General features: G+C 47.1%; 1 protein-coding gene across 1 annotated transcript in view; it reads right to left on the bottom strand.

The window, feature by feature from the left end:
* The window catches only part of LOC129337569 (transmembrane protease serine 11C-like), a 100,489-nt gene that overhangs the window by 24,708 nt on the left and 49,927 nt on the right, over positions 1 to 25,854 (bottom strand). Inside the window, exons 2-6 of the mRNA XM_054991377.1 lie at positions 22,859 to 22,980; positions 9,693 to 9,811; positions 7,252 to 7,319; positions 6,176 to 6,339; positions 5,193 to 5,231 (exon numbers count right to left, since the gene is read on the bottom strand). Coding sequence (XP_054847352.1) covers positions 5,193 to 5,231; positions 6,176 to 6,339; positions 7,252 to 7,319; positions 9,693 to 9,811; positions 22,859 to 22,979 — 511 coding nt within the window. The 5' untranslated portion in view covers position 22,980. The remainder of the gene's footprint in view (positions 1 to 5,192; positions 5,232 to 6,175; positions 6,340 to 7,251; positions 7,320 to 9,692; positions 9,812 to 22,858; positions 22,981 to 25,854) is intronic.

Genomic DNA, 25,854 nt, shown 5'->3' with positions numbered 1-25,854 from the left:
CTGGGCAAAAAATAAAAGCAACCGCAGGCTGCAATAACCAGGCCTATTGCACAGGTGCAAACTTTGCCAGGGAACTTTGGGTGATCTGGAGCTCGCCTCAGGTATGACTGAGCGAGTTCGAACAGGTAAGTGTAGGTGGTTGTTTGCCTAAAGGTGAGCAACTGTCAGCACACCTGCAAGACGGAGGCACTCTGGCACCTCAAGGCGATGAACTGCGCTGAGTGTGGGGTGAGGACGAGCGTGCAAAGAGGCAGCTGCTGGTAGGCCTCCCTTCGGAGGACACCTCTTAGCACTGGGGCCTCCTTCAAGCTGCCACTTAAAAGGCGCAGGAATGGACCGGCTGGCTGGCTCGGGGGACCTGGAGAGCAGGTCAGCTCCCCTCCATTATTTGCTTGTCTTCCTTTAAAAAAAGCGGGGGGGGGGCCAAGCAAGCTTGTCAAACAGAACAGCACAGAAACTGAAATACATCAGTGAAAAGTACCTGACAGCAGGCGAGCCTTTTTGGTATGATAGGTATTTTAAATCCTAGTAGGCTGATGGATATTTATAAAACTCGGCAGTACAGCTTGCAGTCATAACACAAAGGAAGAAGCAAGGAGGATGCTGCGATTCTCCACCAGCACACACCATAAGCAACACGTGGTGCTCGCTGAGCAGCTCTCAGGAGCCTGATGTGGGCCGTTTCCACACGGCTTACCTGTGCGTGTAACGTCCCGGCAGATCGCCCCAAAACCGCGGAAGATCGCATTTCCTCGCGTGAGATTTGCGCGACGTCATGTGGACTGGGGCCACAGTGGAAGGCTGGGAGTTAGCTCCCTCTCCACAGTTTCCCCAACAGAAACCCCACCCTCCAGCCATGGTAAAGGGGAGAGAAAGGCATGGGCCGCAGGCCCCTCCAAGGCTGCTTTGTTAATCTTAAAGAAAACACTAAGAGATCCAGCCCCAGATTTCGCACATTGGCATGAGGTCAAGAGAGCCCCCCCCTCCCGCCCACGTGCTGGCCCCTGCGCCAACTCGTGACTGGCCCCTGTGCTCAGCACTGCAGGGCTGGCCAGCCCCAGAAGAAGTGGGCGTGCCTCTGGGACTCAGCTGGCTCCCTGTCACTGTGCGGCCATCCAAGTCCAACCCTGATCTTCTGCCTCCCAGCCATTTTGTGTGCAACAATAGTACTGCATTTTTTCAAGACTGGGGTCAAAATGCTGCCTACCTATAAGTATGCCTAGGAAGCAAACTTCCAGTCCTCTCGTAGCGAATGGAAATGTCTCCAAAGCCTGGCCTACAGTACAGCCAGAAACTATTCCCAAAAGCCTCTTCTCGAGTCCAAAGCAGCCTTCCGCTCCCCCTTGTCTTTCCCAGCACACACAATCCACTGCGGATTCTGAATACCACCTTTCCAGGACAGGAACTCATGCCAGTTCCAGGCTCCTTGGCATTACCGGGCAGGTCCGATGGCAGCTACGCCCACAGCTGGAAAGATCACAATCCAGCTCAAGGCAGGTCTCCGCTCGGTGGCTTTTCCTACCTGCCACGATTAACCAGAGAAACGGAAAAGAATGCTGCTAAAACTTGTAGGCCAGCTTGTCTCTGTGACTGTTGTGGCTTGCATTCCAGCGGAGGCCTTGCCTGAGAAGGAAATATGCCCTGTGCCCAATTCTTGAACTCTCAACATCCACCTACCAGTATTCTGGCTTCGAGGCTAACAGGCTACAATAATTCTAGGTAAATTTGGGGACAGTATTATTTTGGAGTGTGTAATCCCCACAAGATTAAACAATGTTATGGGGCAATGGTGTTTTTTTGCTGATGTTGCTTGAGGTTAAACTAAACTGTGTGTATGTTTGTGTGTGTGCGCACACACACATGTTGCACATGCATATGCGTGTGAAAGAGAGAAAGAGAGAGCCTGCTGGCCTTGGGAAAGTAGCCAGTTTTAGATTCTGAGCCTGTTTGGCATAAGAAGTGCTAGGAATTGGAGTTACCTGATCACATGGGCATCTGGAAAGGGGGAAATGCCACATGCTCTTTTCAGACAACAGAGGCACTGATATGCTTATCTAGGGATCTCTCTAGACATGCAGGTTTTTAAAGAGCTGGGTCTGGGTCCCCCACATCCACACAGCAGCTGCAGGAAATGGCTGTCAAAAAATAAAAGAGAGCCCAAACAGCCTCAGAATGACAGGGCAGCAGGAGAAAGGGCTCTTGCCTCCCCGCTCAAGTCACTTCCTGCATCGAAATAGCATTGGGGGGGCGGCAGAGGGGATTTCCCTGTTTTTACTGCTCCACATGCCGAGAATACTCCATGTGGAGCAGCAAAAACATAAACATACCCAGTTGCTTGCTTGCTAGTTTGGAAAACGGCGTGAGGACGAGGACCCCTCCTCCCCCGGGGGGTATTCTGAGGCCTTTTGGGCTCTCTTTTATTTTTTAACAGCCATTTCCTGCAGCTGCTGTGTGGCTGCAAGAACTGAGTTGGATTAGGAGAACCCAAACTCAACTCTTTAAAAACCTGCATGTCTACAGAGACCTGGAATGGGTCACACGTCTGTGTCAGGTTCTGACAGTTAGATCCCCCATGGCACTCCACGGCACACGCTCCAGCGTATGCGTTAAAGTTACTTTATTAGAGATCCATCAGTATCAGCAAGCACAGACAAGGTCATTGGCAGAAGAGACATGTAGAGGTTTGGAGGGGTTAGTTGTAGGGTGAGTTCCCACCTGTAGGATTTGGACGGTTAGGATTCTAGCGCAAAAGGGCCAGGGGTGGGGTGGGAAGGGTTTTTGAGATAGGAGCAAAGGAGAATTGGAGGAGAGAAGCAAAAATGAAGTCATTTGAGTTCCCAGGCACAAGCCGGCTCTCAAGGACACATTCTCAAGTGGCTGTAAAACGAAAGTAGACACCACAGTAGGCACCTGTAAGATAAGCAACTCCCAGCCAAACAGGAAACTTCATATACTCTCAGAGGATCAGTACAGAACAGAGAATACAGACAAATACTCATGGCAGATATGTAGACAGACACATATGACAGCCTCTCACTGCCCAAAGGTAACCTGCCAGTCTCCTCTCTCCTCCTGCAGTCCTGTTTCCTGTCTTTATCTCTCTCCAGAGGTCATCCCGTTGTCCGCTGTTCATCAAGAGGGACACAGAAAGGTGTCAACATGCCTGCCGTGTATATGTCCACTCGTGCAATCAGCTGCGTGGACTATTTGTAGCTAAAGTGTTTAGAGAGTGATTTGATGGATATGGAATATATTTCTTAATACAGTAAATTTTCCTTTATGATTATCACTTTGCCTCCTTTATTCCTGTTAAGTCAAATACTGTGTGAAATAGCTGAGGTCTATTGCTTTGCAAAGCTGCCTCTGCTTTCAGGCTCTAACAAACATTAAAAACACTTCATGAAAACACTGTGGGACTGGTTTGAATGGCGCACGCAGCCTTGGGCACTCCGGCCCCTGCATCCTGGCAGGCCTGACCCTCCCAAGTGCCCCGCAAGTGGGGCAGGGTCTTCCTCGGAGGCCATACTGAGCTTAAAAAAGACATCCTACTGACCTTCAGGATACCTCCCAATTACAGTGTGGCACCGATGAGCCTCTCTGAGTCTCCCTACACAAGACATCTGACACGTGAAGAACACGTATGGGGAGATGCAATGGTAGCCAGGAAGGGTAGTTTAAAAAGACAGAGCCAGAGGCAGGACGAAGGTTTTGCTACACACTGGAGCTGTGTGAAGGGGCTGTGAAATGCCAGAAGGGAAACTTCAGTCCATTAGAACCTCTCCAGGTCCAAGCCCGGCTCTGGAAGGCAGCCCCAGCCCACTTCCATTCCTCACTGCCTTCTGGTTGCGATCCCACACACTTTTAGACTGGAGAGGTGAAACTGACAGAGTCTTCCAGGAGGTGAAGATGAAATTAACAAACCATCTGAGGAGCTCTCTCTGCCGGCTCTATCTTTTTAAACTATGCTTCCCAGCTAACATTGTGTCTCCCTACACTTAACGAACACATGCCGAGGCGTCTGTCTCTCTAGTCCCCAGCTCAAGAGGAGAACAAGCGTACTTGGAGCACCTCTAAAGATTAGTGCAGCAATCCTTCCATGCTCGGAGCAAGGAATTGTCCCCACAATCACACGGCAGTTCTACACGCCATCTCCGAAACACTATCTGAGAGTGTGGAGGCTGTCTGTCATTCCCCTCCCAGCTCAGGACTTTCCCCGTCTTTGCAAGTTGTCCCGGAGACACTTGAGGTGGCAAGGAGTGCAATTCTAGGGCAGTTTTAAATCCTTTATAACAATGATGGATCAGATTTTCTAAGCCAATTATTTTAATACTGTGGACTGTTGCAGTGAATGTTTAGGTGCACCAGGAGAACACAGTGGGAATACCAGAGGGAACACTGAAGGTTTTTTTTCTAAAGCAAAGGTTCATGAACCCCAAATTAAAATGCAGTTCCTTGTGCCCTGATGATGAGTATGCGGTACTCTGGCATTGGAGCGTTTGCTTCTCTTATGCACACGTTCAGTACATTTTAAGTATTTAAAAACTGTTTTATCTGTATTTTACTTGGCTGGTCTTGTGACCGTAATAAACCCTTTGAATACAGCTGCACGAGGATTCAGAAAGAATGAAATGGGACTGCCTCCCAGCTGCCTCCCACACAGGGCTGGAGCGCAAAGAATCACAGGGGCTGACAAAGGACAAGCAAACTGGAAAAGCCACCCCGGGGTGCAGGCAGCAGGCGCTCACCTCAATGTTTTCAGGGAAGAGGAAAACACTTTGAGGGGAAGGTGAAAAGTACAGGGAAAGCATTTTTAATGGCTGCACATCAGTAGAGAAACTGAAAGGTAAGCAGGGTCTCTAGAGCTTGCTGGGAATTTTTGTCCTGCGTGCTCCACAGCACAAGGGTGTTTGTGGGGAGGGGCCGAGGCAAATAGAATTAAAAATATTTGAAATAAATGTTGGTAAATATTCCCTTCCAGTGAAATGCTAGTCCATCAGAAGTTAAGATATAGGTTTAGCAGAGGGAAAGTCAGTAAAATGGGGCGGGGGGGGGGGTGTCCTCAAATGTCTAGGGAGAGATTTGCACCCCTTGAGTCAGCTACAGTGGAACAGGGCCAAAAAATTTCTGTGCTCAGGACGGAGGGCCACTTCTAGCACTGCCCATTCAGAACAGAACCCATTTTCAGTACTCACAGCTATAGATAAGATTTCCACCACTTTCTGCAGGAATCTCTGAAAAAGAAGACAGAAGAGGCCATCAAATCAGCCATTTTATCTCAAAGCTCATTTCATTCCAAGGATTAGGTACTAGCTCCTTTCTTTCAGATGGCTTTTCCAAGAAGGCCATTCAGTCTATAAGTACCCACCACAGGAATATGTGTACCTCTTCCCCACTGCTGTGGCTCAAGGAAGAAGAACTTGGAATTATGGGTGTGATCCAGTCTCAAAGAGTTTTCCAGTTTATACATCATTGAAGGAGCTGCTCTCTTCACAGATCTGCAGCAGAGGTGACAGAAATTCCTTTCCCTCTCATATAACTTTCTGGGCATGGTTTGGTCAAGCATTTGTTCCTCCTATTTGTTGTTTGTACGGGTGGTGGAAAGTGCTGTCAGGTCATTGCGGGCTTACCATGACCATTGCCGGGGCTTTCCAGGCAAGAGACTCTCAGAGGCAGTTTGCCATGGCCTCCTTCTGCATCGCAACCCTGGTCTTCCTTGGAGGTCTCCCTTCCAATTTCTAACCATGGGTGAGCCTGCTTAGCTCCTGAAATCTGACAAGATTAATCTTTCCTACAGTGTCCAGGTCAGGGCCACAGATATCATGGAATAATCCAAAAGCAAAATCCATGTCAGACCCTTAAATAACAGAAATCAAAATGACCTAAAACAGAAGGTATCCAAGACCCGGGCAGAAGCCGTGGGAAAGCCCAACATGTCTGGGCAAACCAAGGGAAAAACTTGATTGATTGCTGCAGATCTTCGCAGACTTAAGGGGCGAGCTCAGCAGAAAAACATAGAGAGGATCGTGTTTTCCTGGAAGAAAAGAAGCTGTGTGGGCCTCAAAAACCAGCAAGAAGGGGCAAGCAGGTGATCAATTTACAGCACAGTACAATTCAAGGTATGATGCAGGAAAACAAAGACGCAATGAAGATCAAAACAGTCACCTGGGCCACTTGCCTGAGAGCCTGAAAGATGCCAGGTCAATCCTCAAGGGCCCTGTTGGTGCCTGCAGCCTCCTCAGCAAAGCATTGTAAACGGTCTCCCAGAGCACCTCTCTGCTGTCCGAGGCAATGAACTTAAAGACCAGCACCACGTCCGCCAGCACGGCCCCGCCATCTGGGCTGCAAAAGAGTACAGCTGAGCATGCAAGCAACTATGTTGTCTACTTCATTTTTGCATAGGCAGGTCTGGCCCAAGACATTGTGGTGCCTGGGATGGAAGGGCCAAACAGCACCCTTCTTCCCTGAGTAGGACAGGCTGCAAGCGGACAGGAAACTCTTCCTCACAAGCCTTAATGAAACGAATGAGAGGTGTCCAAGGGCACTGCTCAAGCACAAATCTCATTCCTTTCAAAGTTTCTGAAGTCTCCTGACCCAAATCCAGCTTTAGTAATCCACTAGCAACAATGTCCGTTGTGGGGAAAAATACAACGGGCTCTAGAAAGGGGAGGGCGGGCGGGCGAGCATTGCCTCCTGCTCTGTGCCTGGCCCCAGCCTGGGCTTCCGGCCACATCGTATCACAGAAGGCTTCCCCCGGTAGCAATAACAATAAAGGAGCGGTTAGAGAACCGCCCGGGAGTATGAAGAATTGACAATCTGACAGAGTCAAATTTTCATACACTCAAACTGTGTTATTCAAACTGAAATAACATATTTATAACAATTAATGCACATTGATCAAAACAGATATTACCTAATTCAGCAATTTCTTTTACAGAAAGTTTGAACAAGAGTCCCCAACAAGAGGACCCTAGGGTGTGGTGGCAAAGCAAGATGTAACACAGGTAAGTCTTATTGTTGGTGCTAAGATCTGAAAGTAATTGTATTTCCTTTTCCTTTCCAGATGATGTAAAGAGAGAAGGAGAATCCAAAGGCTGAAACCCCCAGACTCAAGCTGTGCCCGGAACTTAAGCCAGCAAAACGTCCTTGAAGACCTTCCTCAGGGGCAGCCATTGGTGTCCTTGCAGAGTCTCATTTCATACATGCCACATGCAGCACCCAGTGTGACGTGGAGAAATGTGTCATTTGACATACCTTAGCCTCACAACATACGACTGGACAATTCTTCTCTTTAAAGGATGAACTTGAAATGCCTGATGAATCTGTTGAAAGGAAATGATGGACGTTCAGTGAATTGTGTCACACAAAATAATCACCAGACCTTTCTGGCCTGGGTTCCAGAGTGGCATACAGTGTGATCCTGAGCAGAATTACCTGAGTGAGTACCGGGTCCCCCCTCCCCCCCACCATGGGAGGCTATAGAGACACGGCAACCCCCCCTCCCCTTCGAGCTTGTGGGCTCTCAGAATTCTGACACCAGGTAGTGAGTGGAACCACAAAATGGCCACCACGAGAGGTGAAGACACAGACACACACGCACACACTCACAGAGAGAGAGAGAGAGAGAGAGAGAGTGAGTGGAAGCCCAAGTGCAGGGGACAAGAGGAACAATGTTTAAAAATATTCTTATATTCAGGTATACTCTGTCTCCCTAGCAGTGCATGTGTATCCACAACGGGAAAGTAAGTGTAAGATCTTTCACTTGAGCGTCCCCATGTAAGATGCCTTGTATAGTGAGACTGTCACAGACACCATTTAATAGCACTCACTACAGCAAGAGGTTTGGGAGAAGACCTGAGTCTCTCTATCCCCCCAATCTGAAGAAGGGAGCTCTGACTCTTGAATCAGAGGACCCTGGAAATCTTGTTGATCTCCAAGGTGCCACTGGACTCACATCCTGCTGTTCTACTGCCACCTACCTGAAACTATCCCCCAAAAGCTCGTTGTGGCTGTGAGGAAAGAGAAAGACTGGAACAGCCCAAGCCAGAGCCCCCTGTGTGACGCCTCGCAGCAGCTGCTGGCCTGGCAGGAGGCCTGGCGGAAGGGCTGGAGTGGACCCCAGCCCTTCTGGGCGGGAAAAGACCAAAGGTGCCCTCCTTTTCATCATCCGCTCCCCGTTCCAAACACCCTGTTTCCAGCATGGGCAAGAATGCTCTCCTCTCTCTCTCCCAATGCAAAATTCTGCTAGTTCAGCCATCAGCAAATTGCTTTCAATTAGGTATCGTTATGGATCTGAATTTTTAAAATGTATTTACCTTTTTATAGCCCACCTTTCTCCCTGAGACTCAAGGTGGATTATGTAGTATAAAACAATGAAATCACATAAACGTCAAATAAGCAATGCATTGCATCTAGGGTTACAAACATTAGAAATAATTTTTAATAATTGTTGACATAAACAAAGCAGAAAATTTAATTACTAAAGTAGAAACAATGCAAGATAATACATGGGAGCCAATCTGGCTAAAAACTAGGGTACAACTATAAAATACATATATAAATAAATGCAACCACACTAAAACATACTACTGCTTATTGCAGCAGGGCTCGTCGTCACACACGTGGTGGTCAGTTTGCCAGCTCGAACTAGCAGGCAAATCTACAGAGAGTCGTTCAAACATTCAGGTGGAAATGAGGCAGCAGAACGGACTACAGCAGTGGCTGGCCAGAGCTCCCAACCATGCCTAGGCAGGTGGTGGAATATTTGAGATGTGGTACCTGGGAAGGGTGGCATTTGGAAAGGCGGTGATGTCTCTTCTGGGTGATACACTAGGGGTTTCCCCTGGTCTCTAGGGCTGTCGCTGTGGAGTAGGGTTGCCCACTCCAAGTTGGAAAACTCCTGGAGTTTGGGGGGATGGAGCCTGGGGAGGGCAGGGTTTGGGAAGGGGAGGAACCTCCGCAGGGGTATGATGCCATCGAGTCCACCCTCCAAAGCAGCCATTTCCCCCAGGGGCGCTGATCTCTTTCACCTGGAGATGAGTTGTGATTCTGGGGGACCTCCAGGCTGGCAAGCCTGCTGCGGACGCCATTTTTTTCTTTTGCTCTTCTGTTTCTTGAGGACGGGAGGGTGGGGCTGGGCATTCCCCGCTGGATCCAGACAACGGGGAAGACTATCGGTGGCAGAGTGAACTCACCAGGGAGAGGCGCTGCAATATACTGGTGAGGGTGGTGGTGTACAGGTCTTAGGAGGTGGGAGCTGAAATCAAATTCTGCCATGATCCTGACTGGAGAATCAGGAGCCAGCCACTATGGCTCCGCTTCTCCTGTCTTATAAGAGCTGCTTCTGCATAAAGAAACCTCCATGAGACCCCAGGAAGTCCAGACAACTTTGTGCCTAATCTTTCTCCCCAGTGGAGATCCAAAACATCATTCTTGTAAGGTAGGTTAGGCTGAGAGTGAGTGACTGGCCTAAAGTCACCTTGTTGCCTAAACTTTCTGAGACAAATTGAGAAGTTCCTCCTCAAGAGAAACATTTGTGGAATTTGAAGGGAAGCGTTTGAGGGATTTCAAGGTATCAGTGGGAATAGTGACATCTGTCAGGATTTTTTTAAATGAAACATTTCATCGCTTAGAGTGGCATTGGTGGAGAGAGTCGAAGGAGAAGCAGCCCCCCCACCACCCCCCACCCGACTTACCAATGTCTCGATGTTCATGCTCAGATCTCTAAATTCTGTTGAGGTCTGTTTTTCCAAGCTAGGCTGGTACCGAACGTTAATGATTTTAAAGGAGGCATTGTAAAAGAACTTCTTTTGATCTGTACAGGGAGAGGAAAGCAAGAAGCTCAAGATGACGCTGATGGGTTTAATCTTCCCATTCCCTACAGATTTGAGGTCATATTTGTAAGATGATGGTCAAACACTGACGTCCACGGGCCAGATGGACTAGATGTTGGAATCAGCTAAGGGGGCAAAACTTCTTTATGCTTTTCTGAAAGGCTTATGCCTATTTATTATGTCTCGAGGTGATAACCCATTCCAATTGTAGTTTAAGCTTTTTATTACATCATCAGATGGCCAAAGGCAATTTTTCCCACCTTTTCTAATTTGAGCTATAACTCATGAACCAAGTAACCAATTTCAAATTTTAAAGTACTGTTTGAAAGCTAATAAATCCCCCTACAAGTAACTAATATTAATAAATGAATCATCAATCGAAGAAAAAGTCATTTTTTTCCATATTTTATAAGGTTTATGGCACATGGTGCTTTGCCTAATCCAGATAATCACCTAAAGTATACTAGTGAAAAAGAGCAAGAGTCCAGTAGCACTTATAAGACTAACAAAATTAGTGGTAGGGTATTTCACAAGGCTGACGGATTTCCATTCTATATGGCTAAATGTGGCGTCTTCCATGGAGCTAGATCAAGATGGGTAGCCCTGTTAGTCTGTCTGCAGCCGTGGAAAAGAGCAAGAGTCCAGTAGCACCTATAAGACTCACAAAATTATTAGTGGTGATACCCTACCACAAACTTTGTTAGTCTTATAGGTGCTAGTGGACTCTTGCTCTTTTCCACTGCTGCAGACAGACTAACATGGCTACTCATCTTCGAGTATATTAGACAATTCTAGCCTTTTGCCTCCCCAATGAGCAGTAGCATGAAGATGGCCCCAAGGCACTGACTCCCTCTCGGGGGACCTGGCAAGGTGACCAGTGCTCCATCAGGCCGTCTGCGGGGAACTCTCAAACCCCATCTTTTCTTTCTCCAAAGTACCTCTGGGCTACAGCTGGTTTTACTCTGTGAAAGGGGGAGCCTGCTTTTGGAATAAAGTCCACTTGAGGTTTGTTGCTTTAAAGAAAGAAACGGATGTTCTTTATTGTTAAAAGACATTCATATTGTGAGAGGAAAGGCAGAAGAGGCATTCTAGCTAGCTTTCTAACTAGAGGTGCCGAGGAAACACCTCGGCCTCATGGAGGTTGGAAGGGAAAGAGAGAGACAGGAAGGAGATCTCTGAGAACAGTATTGTGGGTAAACCAGGATACAGCAGCAATAGGGCTGCCAGGTCTTCCGGTGAGGATGGGGGATCCACCTCTCCCAGTCGCTGCCCCCCACCGCCATTCACCTATCCAGCAGGGGGAAGCAAAAAACCTCCCAGGCCAGTGCACAGCAGGCACACTCCTGCTGGGCGCATTGATGTCACTTCCTTCAGGGACATCCTCATGCCTGGTGGTGGGTGTCAGATCTGTGGCTAAATAATAGTTGTATCCAGACTACCTTCTGCAATCAGACAAGAGTCCGTTGTTTTCAAAAGAGTTACTGAAAAATGCAACCATTATAGTCCACGGGCCCAGATGCAATATCTGGGTTGGTACACGTGTATTGTTACGAATGAGAGGCAAAGAATACAGTACAAAGTAGCAAGACTCAGTAGGCCCAGCCTCCCCCCATAGTTCTCGAAACAATCCCTTTGAAGCTGAGAAAGTGAAAGTTTCCCAGGACTGGAAAAGCTGTAGTCAAAACATTCCTCTGGAGAGAGATAGCTGCTAGGGAACATCTTGGCACCTGTGAAGGAAGCACTCAGAACACTAAAAGAATTAAAATGGAGTCTCTTTGGTTACAATATATAGGGAAGCATTCTGAACCTGACATTTCTGCCCTCCCTAAAATGCCCCTCCCCCTGGTTTATGCGGATAGCAAGTATGAAATGCCTTTACTAGTCTAGGAGCATGAACATGTACAGAGTTCACCCATTCATCAAACCCAGAGTCAAAGTCTTTCCATCTGATAAGATAAAACAGCTGATTTCTTTTAAGTTTAGAGTCCAGAATTTGTTGCACTTCGTAATGGGTCTGATCATCAATCAAAGTAGGGATAGGAGGGGCACGAGTGTGCCATTGATTTGCTGGGGGAACTTTTTTCAAGAGGCTGACATGGAATGTATCATGTACATGGCGTAGGTTCTTTGGTAAATCCAGGGCTACAGTCACTTTATTGATTACGAACAGGAAAAGGCCCCAGAAATTTCAACGCTAGTTTTCGGCTGGTTTGAGTAACTTTCAAATTTTTTGTAGATAAATAAACAAGATCTCCAGGTTGTAAATCCCATTCGGCCACACGATGGCGATCAGCATACTTTTTGTAATCCTGTTTGGCTTTGTCGAGATGTTGTTTAATTAGAGTCCATTGTTGAGTGGCTTCCCCCCACCATTCGGAAACATCTCTGGACGCTGAAGTAGGAGGGGGGAGCGCTTCAAACGGGAAGGGTTTGAAGTGAAAACCATATACTACTTTGAAGGGTGTTTCTCCAGTTGAGGCGTGTATGCTGTTATTGTATGAGAATTCGGCTAAGGGAAGTAAATCGATCCAATTGTCTTGCTGAAAATTGATATAACAGCAGAGGAACTGTTCTAATATTTGATTAGTTTTTTCGGACTGACCGTCGGTTTGAGGATGATGGCTGGAACTTAAACCTTGCTCAATTCCCATAATTTGTAGAAGCTCCCGCCAGAAGTTGGCAATGAACTGTCCGCCGCGGTCCGAAATCACCTTTGACGGAAAAGAATGTAATTTAACAATGTATTTTAGGAAGATATCTGCTAGCTTTCGGGCTGAGGGTATAGTGGTGCAAGGTATGAAATGAGCTTGCTTGGAGAATAAATCCACTACAACCAAAATGCAAGTGTGGCCCTTGGAGGGGGGAAGATCTGTGATAAAATCCATGGATATGGTTTCCCATGGTCTGTTCGGCGTTTCTAAAGGTTGCAAAAGTCCGGGTGGTTTGCCTTTGCGTGATTTGGCACTGAGACAGATGGGGCATGACGCTACATATTAGGAATGTCTTTGCGCATGCCTGGCCACCAGAATTGCCGTTGCACTAGATGGAGTGTTTTTAAGTACCCATAGTGGCCAGCTGTAGGGGCGTCGTGACAGCGTTGCAACACCTCTTTTTTTAAACTGTTGGGTACATAAAAGCGGTCCCCCCAAAGCCACTCTCCTTGTTCGGATTGTTGTAATTTTTCCTTGGGTACATTTCCCCCCTCCTTTTCCACTTCAGCCTTCAGTTTTTGTCTCCACCCTTGGTCTGGCTGAGGAGGGTGGGTGGTGCGACTGCGCGTTGTAACCACTCCCCCTAATTGCGTAGGTGAGAAGACAGTGTCTTTTTTTTTTTTTTTTTTTTTTTTTTGAAAAATTTTTTATTGGGTTAGAACATTTTTATTTTTACATTACAATCAATTTTCCCCTAATTTTTCGTTTCTAACCCCCTCCCTTTCCCCCCCTTTTGTTGACTTCCAACAGCTTTCCCACCCTCTGTCCCTTTTCCCTTACTTCTATTAAATTCCTCTGTCTAAAACAGATATACATTCTCCATTATATTAAGCAGTGCATCATTAACTCCTTTAATTATTATACACCCAAACTATACATCTTTAGATAAACAATTTATCCCATTTTCCGGTTTTGCATAATTCTATATAAACCTATATATCATAAACCATAAAAATTTCCCACATTTAAATCAAACAATTTGATTTGTTCTCTATATATTACTCATTTCAACTTTTTATGGTAATTCTATATAACTCCTCAGATACTCAATCAATTTAACTCTTCTATACATTCAGTTTGGTGCATATAAATCTTGTCAGAGAAAGAAAATATTGTTAGTTAGTCAATCCTCATGTTTAAACCTTATCATTAATTATTCTCTATCAGTTGACCTATACATATCTATATATATCTCAATCAATTAATCTAACTGCTTATAAATTCACATTTCTCTTCCTCCCCCGGTAAAGTCACCCCTCTCTTTTATACTTTTATTATATTTCAGTAGTTCTCAAACTGCCACAGTTTTCCTCCCACCTCCCATTTCTTCTCCAGGTATTGTTTCAGCTTCTCCCAGTCTGTGTTGAACTGCCCTGAGTCCAGATCTCTCAGTTTTCTTGTCATCTTGTCCATTTCAGCCATATACAGCAATTTGTAGATCCAATCTTCAATAGTTGGTACTTCTTGTACTTTCCATTTCTGCGCATACAAAAGTCTAGCTGCTGCAGTCATATAAAAAATCAACGTCCTATGATGGGCTGGAATTCCCTCCATTCCCAAGTTTAGCAGCAGGAGTTCTGGGTTCTTATTTATTTGAAACTGTAAAATTTCACTCATTTCTCTTATTATTTCCCCCCAGAACTGCCTAGCTACCTCACACGACCACCACATATGATAGAGGGAGCCCTCATGTTTCTTACATTTCCAGCATTTATTAGAAGTATTCAAATTCCCTAGCGCAATCTTCTTTGGTGTCATGTACCAACGATAGATCATTTTGAAAATGTTCTCTTTAATATTAATACATGTCGTTGTCTTCATTGTAGTTTTCCACAAGTATTCCCATGCCTCCATTGTTATTTCTTTATTGAAATTTATAGCCCATTTCACCATCTGTGTTTTAACTATCTCATCCTCAGTATACCATTTCAGCAATACTTGGTATACCTTGGATATTCTTTTCTTGTCTTCTTTAAGAAGGGTCTGCTCTAGTTCCGAGTTCTCTGTTCGTATGCCCCCTTTTGCAAAGTCTGAGTTGTATAAGTCTCTAATCTGTCTATACTGAAACCAATCATAGTTAGGTGATAGTTCCTCTTGCGTCTTTATTCTAAGTTTAGATACTTCAATCTTAGTTATTTCTTTATACGTTAAACATTGTTGTTCATTATCCACAGCTCTCGGATCTATCACCTCATATGGAACCACCCACAAGGGGGTTCCTTCTTGTAAGTAAGTTCTATACTTCTTCCAGATTGTAAATAGACTTCTCCTTACAAAATGATGCAGGAACATCGAGTTGACCTTTACTTTGTCATGCCATAGGTATGCGTGCCATCCAAAAATTTTTTTATATCCCTCTAGGGCTAATAGTTTCTTATTCTTTAATGTCATCCACTCTTTTAGCCAAACTAGGCAGATTGCATCATGGTAAAGTCTCAGATTGGGCAGTTGCATTCCGCCTCTCTCCTTTGCATCTTGTAAAACTTTTACTTTCACTCGAGGCTTCTTGCCTGCCCAAACAAAATCTGATATTTTCCTCTGCCATTTTTCAAATTGTTTAGAGTCTCTGATGATTGGTATTGTCTGTAACAAAAACATTACTCTTGGTAACACATTCATCTTAACTGCTGCAATCCTGCCCAACCATGACAGGTTCAATCTATTCCATTTGATCAAGTCTCTCTCTATCTGAGTCCATAATTTTTCATAATTATTCTTGAACAAATCTATATTTTTTGCAGTCAGCTCAACTCCCAAGTATTTCACCTTACTAGTTACTTCACAATCCGTTGTTTCCATTAACAATTGTTGTTTCTGCTTAGTCATGTTTTTGCATAATATCCTTGACTTCTTTTTGTTAATGAAGAAACCTGCCAAATCTCCAAACTCCTTGATCTTGCCTATCACTTTTGGCATGTTCTCCAGTGGGTCTTCTACAATTAACATTATGTCGGTGAGAAGACAGTGTCTATGGTCTCCTCCCTCTTGCTTTTATGTTGGGGCATGCGCGATAGGGCGTCGGCAAGGAAGTTAGTTTTGCCGGGCAAAAAGTTCAAAGTGAAGTTGAATTTAGAAAAGTACTCTGCCCACCGCAATTGTTTGGCATTTAGCCTTCACGGACTGCGTAGGGCTTCTAAATTCTTGTGATCCGTCCAGACCTCAAACGGATGACGGGCTCCCTCTAGCCAATGTCTCCAGGTGGAGAGCACCGCTTTTACAGCAAAAGCTTCCTTTCCCCCAAAATTTCAATTTCTTTCAGGTTCAGAAAATTTGCGGGATAGGAAGGCACAGGGTTTAAGCACATCGTCCTCCCCTCGCTGCAAGAGGACACCTCCAATCGCCGTATCGCTGGCGTCTACTTGCACTACAAATGGGCGATTTTCGTCAGGGTGCTGCAGAACTGGTTCGGAGATAAATTGGGTTTTGAGCTGATTGAATGCCGCTTGGCATTGGGGCGTCCAAGACAATTTAGCGCTTGGTTTTTTAGCTTGTTCCCCTTTGTCTTTGGTTTTTAACAGTTCAGTCAGGGGAAGTGTTATTTGAGCAAAGTTTGCTATAAACTCTCTATAAAAATTAGCAAACCCTAGAAAGGATTGTAGTTCTTTTCTCGTAGTGGGGGTTTGCCATTCTTGAACAGCTTGCAGTTTGCTCGGGTCCATTTTTAGCCCATCTTTGGAGATACAATATCCCAGATAGGTGAGTTCTGTTTTGTGAAACTCACATTTGGATAGTTTAATGGGCAATTTGTTACACATTAGAGTAGTTAAGACTTTTTTCACCAGTTCTACATGATCTTCTTCAGATTCTGAATAAATTAAAACGTCATCTAGGTACACCACTACTCCTTTGTACAAAAAGTCATGCAATACTTCATTGATCATGGACATGAAAACCGAAGGTGCCCCGGCCAGGCCAAAAGGCATAACTAAGTATTCGTATTGGCCGAGGGGCGTATTGAACGCGGTTTTCCATTCATCGCCTTCTCTTATACGAACGTGGAAGTAAGCATCTTTTAAATCCAATTTCGTAAAGATCTTACCTTGTGCCACGACGTTGAGTAGATCCCGGATGAGTGGGATGGGGTAGGCATTGCTGGAGGAAACTGCATTAAGTCCTCTAAAGTCTGTGCAAAGTCTCAATCCCCCATCCTTTTTTTTTTGACAAATAGCACTGGAGCAGCATGCGGGCTATTTGCAGGTCGGATGAATCCTCTTTGAAGATTAGTGTCAATGAATTTGCGGAGCTCTTCCCACTCATTTGGGCTCATAGGATACAGTCTGCCCTTAGGTAAAGATGCTCCTGGAAAAATTTCCATGGCGCTGTCCGTCCTCCGGTGGGGAGGCAAGGAGTTGGCCTCTTCTTCGGTGAAGGCTTGGACATACGCTCTATATTGTTTGGGTATTTGGTTAAGTTCTTCCTGAGTTAACAGGGCTTGTTCAATGAGAGTAGGGTTTTTGCCTCAGTTTTGGTTCCAACGATGGTTTGCACATTTTTCATGGGAAAATGTGATGCTTCCTGCTTTCCAGTCTATATAGGGGTTGTGATCCCACAACCATTTGCTTCCCAATATTAAAGGGTACTTTGCTGTAGTACTAATTACAAATGATCTCGTCTCCCAATGTTGTCCCATACCTGTAATGACCGGTATGGTTTCGGTTGTGACAGGGTTCATATTCGTGCCATCCATTTGTTCAAAAATAACTGGAGTTTCCAGTTCTTTCACAGGGAGTACTAATCCATTTACTAAGGCTGGTGCAATAATGTCTCTAGAGCAGCCCGAGTCTATTAGGGCTTGTACACGAATATGCGTTTTTCTTTCTGGGTTAACTAACGTTACTGGTATGAATAATATGGACCCATGAGGTCTTTCCAGAGTTGGAATTGACTTGTTTTTGATCTGCCGCTTGGGTCCTTTTACGACAGATCCATCTCGTTTCCTGAGGCGGGACTTTCGGGGTTTTCCTCTCCTATTAGAGCTGTTGAATCATAGTCCATAATCTCTTTGAGCTCTAAGCCCTTTTCGGGAGGATTTCTGCAGAAAGTCCCTCTGCCTCTTGACGCTCGGGGAGCGGGTGTCAGGCGGGCTGGTGTGGGCTGAGAGGGGGGGCTGGACGTCTTGGTAGGAATGGTGTTCTTTGCACAGGCCGGAACGAACATTGTGCCGCAAAGTGACCGCTTTAGCCACACTGTAGACACAATCCTTGTTGCCATCTAGCATCTCTCGCTCCTCTCATAGCATATCCAGCGCTCTTGCTCCCTCTCACAAGTACAGATGAGCGCCGGTGCCCAGTGGCTTGTTGCTGTTCAACCAAGCGTACTTCTTGCATGCGATTTTCCACCTCACAAGCTAACTGAATCCACCCCAAGAGTGTGGGGGGATTATCTTGCATCAGGGCCCTATCCAGTGGTCTGGGATTCATGCCCTGTTTGAATAGAATTATTTTGGTGGACTCCTCACACCTTGGACATTTGGCGGCCAGCTGTCGGAATTTTGTAACATAGTCTCTAGCCGACATGCTGCCTTGTCTAATAGACTGTAATTCTGTTCAAGCTCTACTTTCTTCCAAAGGGTCTTCGTATTGGGTGCGGAGCGCATCTACAAGACCTTGTAGTGTGTTTAATTCAGGGGCCCCTAAATCGTAAAGGGCTACATACCATTCTGCTGCTTTTCCTTGTAGACGAGACCCCAAGTGTTCAATCTGGCTGGCTTCATCTCCGAACAAATGTCCCCAATGGTTAAAGAATTGTAAAGCTTGTACTAGGAAAAATCCTAGTTTGGACGGGTCTCCGTCGAATGTGGCTTCCAGTTTTTCCCACCCCATTGGCAATTCCGGGTGTCTGGTTACCGGAGCAGGCTGTGGGTAATAGTCTATAGGTACTGGTTGGGGTCCCCCATCTGGGTACTGTGGATGAGGCTGTACCAGGGGAGGTTGTATCGGAGGTTGCTGGGGTCTCGGTTGAGGTTGTAATGGAGGAGGCGGTCCTCTTGGTGCTGGCTGAATTGGCGGCGGAGGTCCCCTTGGGACGGGTTGAACTGGCGGAGGGGGTCCTCTAGGCACTGGCTGAAGCGGTGGCGGCGGCCCCCTCGGAATGGGTTGTAGCGGTGGAGGAGGTCCTCTTGGTGCAGGCTGTGTTGGGGGAGGAGGTCCCCTCGGTGTCGGTTGCAGTAGGGGCCTGGGTGTAGTACCTCGTCCTATCGATCCCATCAGCGGGTATTGCCGAGGAGTGGTGCCCCGTGCAATCAGTGCTACGAGTCTCAGCAGGAACGGCAGCCCTTGCTGTACGGTTGTCGTCAGGGGGGTAGCTGGTGGTCCTTGCGGTGGAATTGGTGCGGGCATAAGGATCGGAGCTTCCCCCGGCGGGTGTTGCGGGGTACCCCTGGGAGGCGGCGGGGTCCCCCTCGGATCTTCTCGGGGTGCTTCCCCTCCTCCAACTATTTCCTCATCCTCCTCTTCTTCTTCTTCGGTGTCGGTCGACTGTTCATCGACTGGCCCTGGTGTGGGGTTCGATGGCTGTACAGGTTGTTGCGAATCATCAGGTAACGGGAGTGGTTGATTGGGTACCCCTGTTTCTGTCCACGGAATAATCCTTTGTAAAGTTGACAAACTTTGACTGATGCTCTGTACGCCAGAGGCCGTCTCTTGGCTTCCGTCTGATCCCCCAACCACCAACACGGAGAGCAAATGAACTGCATGGGCCAGACTCTCTTCCATACTTAACAATCTCTCCTCTAGGATCTGTACCCGGTTCGAGTCCACCGCCGTGGTCTCGGTTTCAGCATACTTCTGGGGAGGTTCATCAGGGACTTGCGTAGGCTCTAAATACTCTGCATAGGATGCCCCAGGCCACGGTCTTATTTCTCCCATGCCCTGGGCCCCGTTACCTTGCTCTTCCTGTGATATCCCCGCCAGGATTCCTTTCGCTAATCCTGTAACCGCCGAAATTCCGGCATCTACTGCTATGGTTCGGCTCTGTAATTGTATCCACGTGTGCTCACTCGAATCTTGTTGCCCCATCCATGGAGCAACTTCTGTATAGTCCCAACTCATTACATCGCGGCGGGATGTTTCCCACGTTTGGGTACTCTCTGAAGCTCTTCGCTCCCACTCCAACTGGTCGGCCTCACAGTTCCAATAGTACCAAGGTTGGCTACTTGTGTGCTCTGCAATCACAGCCAAATTCCATCGGCCTTCCATCGGGGGTTGCGTGAACACAGTACTCGCTCTCCTTTCCCTCGCGCCTCTAGGCCTCGATCCCCACTGTGTCGGTGTTGGTAAGGATATCAGCTGGTCAGCTGCTGCTATGGGTCGAGTATCCGTTCTGCTAGGAGCGAGGGTGTATATCATAGTAACAGAAGACCCGGTCCCTCTTTGAACGGGTCCTTGAGGTTCCAGTCCTTCCGAACCGGGGGAGGCATAGGGATCAAACAAAGGGTCCCTGTCAGGAACGGCTTTGGTATTCGGCTGCACCGGTTTAGGCATTGGAACAGATGTGATTCGTAACTAAATGTCAGATCTGTGGCTAAATAATAGTTGTATCCAGACTACCTTCTGCAATCAGACAAGAGTCCGTTGTTTTCAAAAGAGTTACTGAAAAATGCAACCATTATAGTCCACGGGCCCAGATGCAATATCTGGGTTGGTACACGTGTATTGTTACGAATGAAAGGCAAAGAATACAGTACAAAGTATTAAGACTCAGTAGGCCCAGCCTCCCCCCATAGTTCTCAAAACAATCCCTTTGAAGCTGAGAAAGTGAAAGTTTCCCAGGACTGGAAAAGCTGTAGTCAAAACATTCCTCTTCTGTGAGATAGCTGCTAGGGAACATCTTGGCACCTGTGAAGGAAGCACTCAGAACACTAAAAGAATTAAAATGGAGTCTCTTTGGTTACAATATATAGGGAAGCATTCTGAACCTGACAGTGGGCAGGCACACTCCCCTGCTTCAAATGGGCCCCTGTGAAATGCAGGAGCACGCCCACCGTCAGATCCAATGGTGTCCCTTCCAGAAGTGATGTCGTCATTATGCCTGCTGGTGGCACGCGAGCAAAGGTAAGTGCTAGGTCCCCTCCCTCCCTCCCTCCCAGCAGGAGAGTAAGAGACCTGGCCACCCTCCGCAGCAGAACAGAAGAGAGAACCGATACAGAGGAAACTGACCTGCCCACCTGACTAGCCCCACTGCCCCTCCGGAGCACTTGTGTGCTTGGTGCAGAGATGGCACGCCGCCCTTCACTGCCAATAGCTTGTATGAGTGGGCTCCTCTCTTGCACAACCCTTGGGACAATTACCAGAAGAAATAACGGGGCCTCGGAAGGGCCAAGGTGCGGAAGGGGAAAGAACGGACAGTCACTGCAAGTGCTCAGAAATTTGTGCGTCCACATCTGACCCTCATCTCTTCTGGTGATAAAATGATGGGGTTGGATTCAACCAGCTTCTTCACCAGTGAAAAAGGAAGGATGGAAGCCCTAACCCTTTGACCACCCAAAAACTATGCTGGAGATTGTGCCACTTGCATGGGTAGCAGCCCTCCGTTTCAGGGGATGTGGGAATGTTAGGCCGAAGGCAGCAGCCCCTGCACCCCTCCCAAATTGGACACAAAGAGCTGGAGTAGAGAGTGTGATTCATAACAACTTTTCTCACAACAAGAGAGAAGAGACAGGAGGCAATTTGATGCCAGAAAAATGGTTCCCTTCCCTCGGCTCCTTCCTTGAGCAGCAGAGTTCTTTATAGCCTTCCTGACATCAAGATGTCAGTGCAATTAATTATAACATGATTGGCTGACAGTTGTTGAGTAGTAAGAAACTTAGCATGCTTGTGTGACTTTTAAGGTGCAGAGTCAGCTTCTGTCACAACAGGTATGTGAGGCCATGCACAATCAGCTATTGTTTAAGCTTGTTTCCTCTTAAGCCTCCTTTCTGCACGTGTCCAGCACAGACAGTGCCTGCTTGTATGTTATCTCTAAGACAGGGCCATGAATTACTGCTGTCAGCATCTAGTGTAACTAAACTAAACTAAGGCCGTTTCCGCACGGCTTACCTCAACCCGGAACACTGTGCAACATTGCGCAAAACTCGCGCGAGAAAACGTGATCTTCCGCGTTTTTTTCGGCATGTTGCACAGTGTTCCGGGTTGAGGTAAGCCATGTGGAAATGGCCTAAATTGCTCTAAACTTCTTAGAGCAATTAAGCAATTGTAAATTGCTTACAGTAAAACTAAAAGTTAAGAAAATACTGTTTGTTAGGGCTACCAGCATTTAATTGGTGGTTGGCTTGGCTGTGGTATCAGTAAGAAAGAGAATTGAACGAGACTGGCTGAAAAGCCAGCTGGATCAGAAGGTGTTCCTCTGGGGCTGCTGCTGCTCTGTACATTCGTTGCCTTTGTGGACAGTGAGGCCCTGGGCAGTTTGGCCCAATTCTGTGAAGGGGGCCCTGAAGTGATCCTGGTGGTACAAATGAGGAAACTTAAAAGCAAATGGATTTATTGTGACTGAAGCTTCTGGGAGCCAGAGTCCACTTGATCAGATACAAAAGAAGAAGGTGACACCTGAGGTAAACCCAGTAAAATGGTACAGTCTGCCCTATAAAGTGCCATCCTACATAAATCTGTTTGAACCATAGGTGGTTCGGGGGCTACCTGACCCCCAGGCAACTCCAGACGATTGTCTAGGGCACCAGATTTTGAGGGCCACCAAAAAGGCATCTCTGTTGACCCTGGCCTTCTATAGCAGTCAGACTCAGGACAGAACATGGAAAGCTTTTAAAGAGCTCATCTATTTTTATTATCTATTTTATGTGCTGGCCTGGGAGAATACTAATTGGGATCCAAAAATGTCTCAGGAAACTGAACAAAACTTTCAAACAGAGGCTGAAACAGGCCTTTGCTTTGTTCTTAGCTTTAGCTAGACTTGCTGAAGACCTGGGGTGGGCCAGCACTTTTAGGCCCCGCCTGGCTTCAGGCATTTCAAAAAGGTCAAAATGGCCCCCTCCTACCCTCTGTGTCACGTGACATGACATGACAGCCAAACAGCCAAGCATCCCCCCTGGGAGCCATTGTGAGGGGCCTTTGTTTGGCTTTGCGGCTGGTCCTCCTTGAGACAGGCCTGTTGGGGAATGGAGAGCTGAAAGCTGAACGCAGAAGCTGGCTCAGAGAAAGGCAATCGGGAGACATCCTAAGGCACCAGTTAGTCTCATCTTCATGTATGCCCTGCGATAAAGGCTGTCCTTAGCACAAAAACTGGGAGGGGGGGGTGGGACCAAAACGGCAGAATTTGTTACCAAAGACATCAGTTCGTGTCAGATAGAGTAACTGATGCACTCACCATATGCCAAAAAATATACAAGCAATCCAATGACTATTGCAAGAACCACCAGCACTGCGAGGACAATCAGTGCGATCTTCCAGGGCTCCAGAGTTTTCGTTCTTGCCACTGACCTAGCCATTCTAAAAAGAGCAGAGAAAAAATAAGATTTTTGCAGGAAATATTACTGAAATCAATTTTGTGTAATTAACCCAGTATTCATGAAAAAATTCATCAGCTGACAGCGTGCATTTTTACCACGTTTTAATTGTCCTCTGCAAAAGCTTTCTCATTTTTTGTAACCTCATAATTCAGGTAGTCCATTTAAGAGGGTTTCCTCAACAATGGACTATGAGCCTTTATCACTTTCCCATACATCCCAAGTATTTCTGTGTGTCACAGAACAGTCTAGGGGCCTGATTACACATGCTGAACATATGTTAAATGGGGGGGACCCTTGGGGGGGGTGATGAGCTTGCAAGTGCACACATGAAGGAAGGAAGGAAGGAAGGAAGGAAGGAAGGAAGGAAGGAAGGAAGGAAGGAAGGAAGGAAGGAAGGAAGGAAGGAAGGAAGGAAGGAAGGAAGGAAGGAGAGGCTTCATCCATCCCGGCTTTCTCTCCAGCACACTTTTGCATAAACAAAAAAGCCACGGGGGTGGGGTGTTTCTCTGACTGTCTTTTTCATACGTCTGACCAGAAGACACATCTCTCTGACGGTAAGACTAACAGCCCCTCCCCACAGCTCTTTTGTATCTGCAAAAGCAGGCTGGTTAGAAAGCAGGGATGGACGAAGCCTCCCCCTCCTCCAAGTAAGCTTGCAAACCCATTGCCCACCCTCCCACAAACCATTTTGAAGGTGAGTGCAGTTATATGAAAATGCAAGTTCAGCAGAGGTTTCCCCCCATTAAACACATCTTTAGCACCCATGTTTGGTGTAGTGGTTAAGGGTGCAGGACTCTAATCTGGAGAACTGGGTTTGATTCCCCACTCCTCCACTTGAAGCCAGCTGGGTGACCTTGGGCTAGTTACGGATCTCTGGAGCTCTCTCAGCCCCACCCACCTCACAGGGTGTTTGTTGTTGTGGGGATAATAATAACATACTTTGTAAACCACTCTGAGTGGGCATTAAGTTGTCCTGAAGGGTGGTATATAGATTGAATGTCGTTGTTGTTGTTCTCATCAGGCCCCGGTTTTCCATCTCTCGTAAACCTCAATCTCTAGACTCTCTCTCTTTTGCCTTTGCAAGAGATTCTGAGGAATGCCTTTTTAAAATTTATTTACGTGCCCCTCCCATGGCCTCGCATGATAAAAAACAGCGCTGGATGGATTTGAGTTGCAGGTATTTATAAAAACCATGGTAAGATCATAGTATTTGTTAATTTATTATTCTAATAAACTTTATTCAGCTTGAAAATCTGCATATAAATTTTAGAATAAATAATAAGGGGAATGTTCTGGTCGTTCTCCTGCCAAACGCCGCATGAAATGCATGAATCTGAGCATGGAAAGTCAGCTGTGTCAGGTCCAGTATGTTTCTAAACTGTACTGACTCCATTTTCTAATGCTTCTAGTGTTTAAGTGCTTTCTCCCCAGGTGCACCAGTTCCCAGGCAGCATTCCCACCAGAGGAGATTGTTGTGTCTAACCCGGTTCCACCAAGCGTTGGCCTTGAAGGAGAGCAGCTTCCCAGGACTGAAAGATGTTGTTTTGAGAACTGTGGGGGGAGGCTGTTCCAGATGGGTATTGTTACTCTGTATCCTATGCTTGCTCTTCATTGGTAACAATGATCATGTACCATCCTGAGTCTCCTATTCAGGACAGTGGACTATAATGGACCTTTTCTGCAATAAAACTTCCTTTGCTAGACATTGGACTTATTCTTGCTTCTAAAGGGAATCTTGCAGAGAGTACCTTATCTAGCCACAGTCTGACATTTTGTTACCAATCATGTCTGAGTCGGGCCCAGCGGAATCCAAGGTTGTCCCGGACAGGGATCCTTTGTTCGAGCCGTATGTGTCTCCCGACAAACAACCCGTACAAGCCCAAGACTCCCAGGAGCTGGGAGCGGCCGGGAATGGAACCGAAGTCTCCACTTCCACCCCGCCTCTCATCGACCTCAGTGCTCGGGTCGAGACCGAAGCCGACCTCGGGGCAAGGCCGAAAGCGACCGCTCTCCCCTTGATTTCGGTACCCACCCCGTCGGAGTGGGGTGCCAGACCCAGAGAAACTAGAGAGCGTCGTGTAGGTGGGCTCCATCCTCGAGTTTCTATGGAAAGGCGCCGAAGCCTAGGAACCGTCCTGGAGCTAGACAGCAGCCAATCATGGAATTATTGGAACAGGACGCTCGAGCAGACGGAAGAGGACACGTCTCGCCGCGGCGCCCTGAGTTGGGATTACTCCGAACTTGCTCCGTGGAAAGAGCCAACGGAAGTCCCTGAACAAAGTTGGGAGCAGATACAAGGTCGCACCTATGCGGTGGATACCAGCATCTCGGCCGTAACGGGCATGGCCAAGGGGATCCTAGCAGCGAGATCGAGAGTCGTCCAAGGGGACCCTCCTCCTTGGGGCCCCTTGTCCCCGGTGAGTGCAACGAACGAAGCTTCCACGAGCGAACAACCGGGGGCGAGTCGTATGCAACAGTTAGAAGCTAAACTGATGGATATGGAAGAAAGTTTAGCTCGTGCCATCCATTTAATTTCGGCAATGGGAGCAGGGGAAAGATTATCCCCTGAAGAGATGGCGATACAGATAGCTACCCTTCAAAGTGTCATATCCTATCCGGTGGAGGATGCCCAACAGCAGCCGTCACCTACCGGCGAAGGGGGCACCTATCTGGGCGAATCGGGAGAGCAAACCGAGGAACTCCCCGAGCAGCAAGAAATTCCACCGAGAAGGGATGACTCGGTTGAGCCACCCGGAGAGACCCCCACCGAACAACCTAACCAGGAAGGGGATGCGCCCCCAGATGAGACTCCCGTGGAGAGGCCTACGGAAGGCGACGAAAAGCCAAGTGATAC

This window comes from Eublepharis macularius, chromosome 11 (genome assembly GCF_028583425.1).
Source record: "Eublepharis macularius isolate TG4126 chromosome 11, MPM_Emac_v1.0, whole genome shotgun sequence".
NCBI lineage: Eukaryota > Metazoa > Chordata > Lepidosauria > Squamata > Eublepharidae > Eublepharis > Eublepharis macularius.
This window is presented reverse-complemented; position numbering and strand designations above follow the sequence as displayed.